This window comes from Antechinus flavipes, chromosome 4 (assembly GCF_016432865.1).
Source record: "Antechinus flavipes isolate AdamAnt ecotype Samford, QLD, Australia chromosome 4, AdamAnt_v2, whole genome shotgun sequence".
Lineage (NCBI taxonomy): Eukaryota > Metazoa > Chordata > Mammalia > Dasyuromorphia > Dasyuridae > Antechinus > Antechinus flavipes.
Genome location: NC_067401.1, coordinates 57,562,472 through 57,571,081, shown reverse-complemented (window position 1 = coordinate 57,571,081; position 8,610 = coordinate 57,562,472). Strand labels below are relative to the sequence as shown.

At 40.9% G+C, this 8,610-nt stretch overlaps 1 protein-coding gene across 1 annotated transcript; it reads left to right on the top strand.

Moving 5' to 3' along the window:
• The first annotated feature begins 1,393 nt into the window (after window positions 1–1,393).
• PRMT6 (protein arginine methyltransferase 6) lies at window positions 1,394–2,715 on the top strand. Its single transcript, XM_051993199.1, has one exon. It carries the CDS (start codon window positions 1,484–1,486, stop codon window positions 2,621–2,623), a length of 1,140 nt encoding a protein of 379 aa, XP_051849159.1. The 5' UTR covers window positions 1,394–1,483; the 3' UTR covers window positions 2,624–2,715.
• Window positions 2,716–8,610: the final 5,895 nt, after the last annotated feature.

Genomic DNA, 8,610 nt, shown 5'->3' with positions numbered 1-8,610 from the left:
GAGATGGATTCTGTTGTCGTGAAAACTGGAAGCAGCTGAGTGTTCAGATCAAGTTAAATTCACAGCGGGAAGTTGCTGAAGACTTTTGGTCCACCTCCTCATATACATGTCTACTCCCTCAATTGATTGCTCACCAATCGGGGTTGATTTCACCATTGTCAGAACCACCCACTTTTCCAAAGGTATTTAACCAACTATGCGAGCCTCGGTCTTGTTTGGTTACCAAGGGAAACCAGTAACAGCAGTTGATTATTTGCTAGTGTAATTAAAACCCAGAAGCCTGACTCCGGGACATTTCATTCATCTCAAAAAAAAAAAAAAAAAAAAAGATTGTTAATTAATTCCAGAATGTAAATTAAAAAAAAAAAATGTCATGGGCCGGAACTCTGAACTTGAAACAAAGGAGTCTCACAAGGTGTTAAGTCAGTGGAATTGATAGAGACAATGGTTGTTTAGCTTGGTGTTTAATAGAGATTCACACCTTAACAAGATTCACACCTATGCCCAGACAAACTCAGCCAGAATCAGAACTGGGAGACCGAGACTGTGGTGGTGGTCCTCCTGCCTCTCCCACAGAAACCAAGACACATTCAGAGAACTTCAAGAAGCTGGAAGAGACATAGAACACAAAGGACTGGCGGCAGAAGCTCAAGCTCTGGAACCAAGAAGAGAGGCTTCTAAGAAGCTAACGGGGCCCCAGGAAAGGAGACATGACTTTGAAAGAGATAATAACACCTGACTGTACTTGTGATTACTGAACTGAACCGAAAGCTGCTCCCAGAGACCCCAAGAAAACCCAAAAGAGAACATTACAACAAAACAAAACAAAACAAAAAAACACAGTTCCTGTATATCATCAAAGAGGTTAGTCTGTTGACTCTCACTAAAAACAGTAAAAGAGGAGGAGGGAGAAGACGGGCAGAAGTATGGAGATGCTTTTATTGTTTTGTTATTAAACAACAAAAACAGCTGGCATTTTTATATAATACCTTAAGGTTTGCAAAGTTATTTACAAATGCATTTTCTTTGTTTCAGTATTATAGAGAACGCTGCATTTTGCCTGAATGAAAGCTTGTGGATTAAGCCTCTCTGCAGCCTAACTAGAATGATGATCACCAAGAGAAGAAGCGCAGTTTTCTGATTGAGATGGTGCAGGTCCAAACACAAAAGGGTGTAAATAGAGTGGACTTGCCCGTTCCCACAAAAGAGCACAAAGAGGAGGGGACTCGCTCCCACAGAAGCACGTGAGGAGAAGACCATAATCAGGGCTGGAAAGACAGTGAGGAGTTCAAAGGAGAAACGGTTTTTGCGGGACTCGAGTGTAAGAAGTGCAGCGCGGACGCCGACAGCAGCCAGGAAGGAAGTGACTCCAAACTACAAGTCCCAGAAGTCAGCGGGGGCGCCGGCGGCGCGGAAGGAGGCCGCGGCGCGAACGGGCGACGTTCGCCCCGTGGCCCCACGGTGGGGCTCCGGCTGAGAGAATATGTCGCTGCCCAAGAAGAGAAAGACGGACTCGGCGGACGGCGGCGGAGGAGAGGGCAGCGGGGGTGGCGAAGAAGAAGATGGAGGGGAACGCGACCCGGGGGGGCTGGAGGAGGCCCAGGAGACAGAGCAGGGCGCGCGAGACCGCCTGTACTACGAATGCTACTCGGACGTGTCTGTGCACGAGGAGATGATTGCTGACCGCGTCCGCACGGACGCCTACCGCCTGGGCATCTTGCGCAACTGGGCGTCGCTGCGGGGCAAGACTGTGCTGGACGTGGGCGCAGGCACGGGCATCCTGAGCGTGTTCTGCGCCCAGGCCGGCGCGCGGCGCGTGTACGCCGTGGAGGCCAGCGACATCTGGCAGCAAGCCCGTGAGGTGGTGCGGCTCAACGGGTTGGAGGACCGCGTGCACGTGCTGCCGGGCCCGGTGGAGACAGTAGAACTGCCCGAGCGCGTGGACGCCATAGTCAGTGAATGGATGGGCTACGGGCTGTTGCACGAGTCTATGCTGGCGTCCGTGCTGCATGCGCGCGCCAAGTGGCTCAAGGAGGGCGGCCTTCTGCTGCCAGCTTCGGCCGAGCTCTTCCTGGCGCCCATCAACGACCGGACCCTGGAGTGGCGCCTGGGCTTCTGGGGGGAGGTGAAACAGCGTTACGGCGTGGACATGAGCTGCCTCGAGGGCTTCGCCACCCGCTGCCTGATGGGTCACTCGGAGATTGTGGTGCAGGGCCTAACGGGCGAAGAAGTGCTGGCCCGGCCGCAGCGCTTTGCCCAGCTGCAGCTGGACCGCGATGGCTTGCAGCAGGAGCTGCAGGCCGGCGTGGGCGGGCGCTTCAGCTGCCGCTGCTACGGCTCAGCCCCCATGCACGGCTTCGCGCTCTGGTTCCAGGTCACCTTCCCCGGGGGGGACGGCGAGAAGCCCCTGGTGCTGTCCACTTCGCCCTTCCACCCGGAGACTCACTGGAAGCAGGCGCTCCTCTACCTGGACGAACCTCTGCAGGTGGAGCAGGACACGGACATTTCCGGGGAGATCACGCTCTCGCCCTCTCGGGACAACCCCCGCCACCTCCGGGTCCTGCTCCGCTACAAAGTGGGAGAGCAGGAGGAGAAGACCAAGGATTTTCGCATGGGGGATTGAGCCCGGACAACAACCTCCCCTTCCAGCTTCCCCAGGGCGGGTGGGAGAGAGAGAAGTGGGGCGTGAGGACAAAGCAGAGATTTCCGACAGCCTTTTATCGCGTTTGGCTCTTGGGGAGAGGGGTGGAGATTGCTGTGGCCTCAATCTTCTCGAGAGGAGACGACTTTTCTGGTGATTTTAACGCTATTTTTAAAAAAGTGCTTACTAAAGATTTTTTTAAACCTCAGATGCATGTAGCACAGAGCACTTTTTGTCCTTCGTTCGCCGGGGGGAAGATGTTGGGGGAGGGAAGAAGGGGAGAAGCTCCAGAAAGGGGGATACCGTTTGGTCCTCTCATCCTCGCTTAGGCTAATGTTCAGAGATGTGAGAAGGTCTCCTTCCACTTAAGCCTTCTGAATTTCCAGTCTGAATTTGATATCTCTCCAGTGCCATATTTTCTTGATCTGGGAGCTCTTTCCCCTCCCAATGGCCTTTTTTCCCTTGTGTTGTTCTGCCTAAGAAATTGTCATTGACTAAATACTATTCTTGGATTGTAACGCACATTGTAGCAATAAGGACAGGTATAAAGTGAACAGCAAGGTTGCGCTCAATTTTAAATAGCCATGTTCATGGAATAATTCCTACTTAAAGATCTGTCTCCTTGGTGGGGTGCTAAAGTGAATTGGGGACATAATTCCATTAAATAAGGTGGAATGTTACTTCCCAGTTTCACAGCCTAACCTAAGAAACTTTCATGGTGCATTGTATGGTACTACAGTTGAAGGGTAATAAATATTTAAACTAAATGTTTTTCCCTTGCTCAGTTAATATCTTTCTAAGAAAATATACAAGTTTCCAATTTCCTTTTTTTTTAAAAGGAGAGAGTTAGACTATATATTATTATAATTCGTATTGGATAAGTGGGGCTGGAATGAACAGTCTCAATTTCTGACCTCTGGGTTGTTTTTTTCCCTTAAACCTGTGATAATATTGTTTCAACCAATTAACAGCAAAACAAATCCTTTAGAAGAATACTTGTTCTTTAGATAGATTCTTTTTTTAAATTTCCTGATTTAGATGGATCATGTGGCCTGGACTTTAAGGCATGAATTTAAGGATTAGAGTCTTTGTTTCCCTTTTATGTGAGCCAAAAGTAAAGTTTTGTGAATATAAGTTCCCATGTAATGAAGTATATTCCTCTTTTTTATTGTCATTTTTTAATTTTATTTTCTGCATAGTGAAAATTTTGACATCTTTCTTTTTTTCTAATTGAGATAAACCTTGTCCATTATCTGTGACTTGACTTTTTTTCTTTTGGTCAGCTCTGGTGAAAAGTTAGAAACTCCTTCAGAATATAGCCTCAGGGAAATTAAAAACAAAGTGGGTTTTCTTTTCTTTTTTTTTTTTTTTTTTAACATCTTCACTGAAAATTATTAGACATGAACAAATTTTACATTCCAAAATAGTCAATTACTTTTATTTATTTGAATACTTTAGATGTTTCAGAGTCTCATCTTTTTTTTTGTTGCAGATAAAAGTATTGTAAATAAGTTGCTGTCTTAGTGTTTGTAAGATTATTCTTTCTCTGAGAGAGAATCTTTATTCATATTCCACCATGTTTACATGTTTACTGAATGTCAATAAAAATTATACTTTTGTTACCATTCTTGTATGCAAATAATTTTAATAGGTTATTATTTGTAAGTAGTACATAAATAGAAAGATAGACTTAGTTTAAACGACAGTTGATGGGAAATAAGGTTTTTTTTTTAAACCTTAAGTTTACATGGTTCTGTGTTCTGCATGTATATAAAATTTTAGAAAGCAGTCTGCTGTAGAAACGAGAACTTTGCTATGGTAACTATTTGTTATATGATCAACTTGTGATGTACACACTGTAGCTCTTCACTGAATAGCATTACTGTATACTTTCTAATTGGTTTTCATATTTTATAAAAAACAATACTGTCATCAGCATAATACTGATCAGCATTTACATTTTTCAAACAAAATTTTACATTTTCAGCATTTACATCTACTTTATCTCATTTTATCTTCATATTCCCATTATACAGACAAAGAGCAAGAAAATAGTTGTGAAATGTCAGAGAAACCTGGCTTAGAAAAAATTGCTGAACTAAGTACAGTGATTTCTTGCACATACAGAATGGTGCAGTTGTGGAACTGGAAAGTATATTACAAATGAATTTTAATATGAATATGAATTATGTTTTTTATGAATTTTAAAACATTAAGGTTTGTCAGACATTTGATATGTTATTCAATGATCCTCATAATCGCCATGTTAGGTAGGTGTTATACACCCCCCTTTTTTTTTCCCCAACGAAACAAGTTATTAAATGATTAAGACTTGTCTTAGCCCAGGATCACACAATCTATTATGATTAAGAGTAAGATTTGAACTCAATTTCTAACATACCAAATCCAAAACAATCCACTATTCTTTTGCTCTCTCTAGTCTTTAGTAAAACATTGTTTTCACAAATGAGAAAACAGACTCAGAGAAAGGAAAGGAATTTCAGAGAAAAGATTTTGGTTTGGAAGTTGAACATTTCCAAAATGTAGCAAGTCTTGGTGCTTGTGCAGTTCTGGTTCAATATAAAAGAAACAGAACATTTATCTCTTTCCTGGTATTTGTATGGTGGTAGGTAGAGCCAGTGAGTTATAGAAACCTCTAGAGAGAGATCATATCTGATTTTTCTTGCACAATATGAAATATGTTTTAAAGGACTGTACATGTTTAACCTATATCAGATTGCCGAATTGGGGAAAGGGGAGGTAAAGGAGGGAGAAAAAATTTGGAATCCAAAACCTTATAAAACTGAATGTTGAAACTATAAGTGTATTTGGAAAAATAAAGAGAGGGACCATAGTGCAGTAAAAAAGTACTGGGATTGAATCCGGCCTGTAAAACTTACTACTTATGTGGTAACAGGCAAATCATTTTAATTTCTCTGGGCCCCAGTTCCTTCATCTATAGAATGAGGAGTTTGGATTAGGCAGACTCTGGTATCATTTATATGACATTTCAAGTTTGCAAAGCACTTAGTACAAATATCTCAGTTATCCTCTGGGGATAGGAATATCCTAGGGCTAGGGGGTTGGGAAGGGAGAGAGAGAGAAGAGATGCTATTATCCCTTTTTAACAAATAAGAAAACCTGGACTGAGAACAAGTGACTTGCCTATGGTCACACATACAGTAAGCTTGTGAGTCAGGATTTGAATGCAGTTGTTGCTGCCTCACATTCTAGCTTTATTCTAAACCTAGAGCTCTTAATTCTATAATTAATTAGTGTGGGCTTTTCTATAAATAATACAGTATGAGCTCTTGTTGACCACTTAATTGCTATGAGATCTTGGATAAACAAACATTTTGGGCCTGGACATATGCTAGGAATTGGAAAAAATAACACATTTACCCATAACTTGTACTTCAAAGGGCCTCTCCTTGATCCCAAATGCATCAATGTCATCTTGAAAGGAGTTTTCCATTAGAGTGCTCCTAGGATCTGTTGACATTTTCATTTGTGACTCAAATAAAGGCATCTCAAAAGGATATCTAACATTTATCAAGTCAGTATCTCAAAGATCTTAATTACCAAATCAAATAAGATCCAGTAGACTTACTAGTATCCCTGTATAGTTTTACATATATAGGTGACTAGACATTAATCCATGTGAAAGATTAGATATGGATACGAGTGGGAACTAAGAGAGGGTTGACTGCAATTATGAATCCAAGTGATTGGGGGGAAATGTGAAGATTTGGCAGTAGGGTAGGTTCTATTTTGGACATGCTATATTTGAGAAAGAAAATAGCAGAGAACTATTATGTAATAAATCCAGGAGAAAGATTTAGGAATAGATTTGATTGGGAGTCATCAGCAAAACTGATAGCTAAACTCATGGTAGTTGATGAAATTTCTAAGAGATATCTTCCCCAGCTCATCACTCATGGATTTGCAAGTTGCGTCCTTAAGGAGTGACTACTCTCAAAGATTCAAGAGTACTCTGTGGGTATGCACTCTTAAAACTATTGTTTGTGAGAACCATTGTTGTACCTGACTCTAAAGAGTCAGCCAGCAGACACAATTAGCTCAAAGTAAAAATAAAAGCATTTATTAGGGTAGCTAGGTGCCATACCAAATGGAGTAGTAAGCCTGAAATCTTCCTTTATTTACATCTGGCCTCTTAACACTTAGCTATGTCACACTGGGCAAGTCATTTAACTGTTTGCCTCAGTTTCTTCATCTGAAAAATGAGTTGGAATAGGATATAGCAAATCACTTCAGTATCTTTGCCAAATAAACTTCAAATGTCATGAAGAGTGAAATGCAGCTGAAAACAGTGAAGAACATCAAAAACATTTAGTAAGATAGCATTGTAACAATAACCACATATATCCCCTATAAACCTCTGAGAGACTATTCCCAGAAATGCATACAGTATTAATGGAAAGAGTGGATACAGAGTAAACTGGTAATGAATTAAAAACATATAGGAAATCTGTGGTGGATGCAAATCAAGCATCTGATACTGAAGTACCTGAAAAAATTTGTTTTTTGTGAGGTTCTTAAAAAACTTACCAATGGATGTGGCATCTCCACCAAGATGGATATTGCTTAGTTGGCTAAGTTTTTAGCTTTGCTAAGTTTGTTTAGTTGGGCTTGACTGTCTCCTACTGACTGCTTGACTTGCTACTGTGACTTTCTATAGGAGGTCTTTCCTGTCTTTCACCCTCTCCCACCCTCTACCTAGTTGCCAGATTCTTTATATCTACTTCACATGTACTTTGATTATACCTCAATAAGTACATTTTGTCTTGCTCATCAGAATGTGAGCTTCTTGAGGGTAAGAGCTGATTTTGCTTTTTCTTTCCCTAGGATTTATCCATAGCTCCTGACACATAGTGATTACTAAATACTTTTTGGTTGAGTTGTTTTAGTGCCCCCAATGAAGATGTCACATTGCTACTGAGGGAAGTCAAGGAATGAAAAACTCTAAATGTTTCCAGTTTCCTTATTAAAAACTCTTTAGCATGTATTATTATGCTAGATTTGAATCCCAAATGGATTATAAACTTGAGGACATGGATTTGATTCATTGGTTGATTAACTGATTTATCTCTTTCTTTGCTACTTTAGAGTTCTCTTCAGTCCTTTCTTCCTTCTCCTCTCAACCCATTTTCTCATCCCTATCCTGCCTTAATAACTTGCTCTGGGCCCCAAAATAACTAGTCATATTTCTTCTGGTCAACTATAAGCTGTATCTATGTATAAACTCTTTAAGGAAGTTCTGATTGACTAAAATGGTCCATGAGAAAGGCAACTAGCAAATTACAAATCAACTAAGTTGTTTTTTTAGATAAGCTTTGAGATCTTTTCTAGTTCTAAAGTTGTGAAATGATACATTCCCTGATACATTCCCCTCCTTTTAGCCGAATGTGTAGCAGCAAGTTTGTTGCAACAAAACCTATATGTCCATTGTCAGTTTGAATATATACCTATACAACACAGTACATATTTAATGTTTTGTATATAGATACATATATATGTGTATACATATATGTCTGTAATGAGAAAGGCAACATGACAGTTGACAGAGGAACTTGGAGACATGAAGAACTTGGTTGACAATTCACCTCTTGCTGCTGATATATAACAGCTGGGTATTCCTAGGCATGATACTTAACTCCTCTGAATTTTATGCAACTCTCTAAAACTTAACTCTTTAAGTTTTAGAGTCTTACAAATCATAGTTATATTGCATATATGTCCATGATAAAGATAAACCATCCAACACATCTCTCAGAGTGGAGAGGTCAGATTTTTCTTTTGCTCCTATTTAAATTAACAATTCCCCTAAATCAAAAGTGATTAAGTTGTAAACTCTCAGGCCTCTCCTAGAACTCCACTAGACTGGCCTAAGGTGTTATAAGAAGGGAAAAGTCGATATTATGAAAGGATTTTCTAATAGGCAATATAGA

Bases quoted from the DNA above. Each gene is read 5' to 3' on its own strand.
- PRMT6 (XM_051993199.1), top strand. From the start codon at position 1,484: ATGTCGCTGCCCAAGAAGAGAAAGACGGACTCGGCGGACGGCGGCGGA.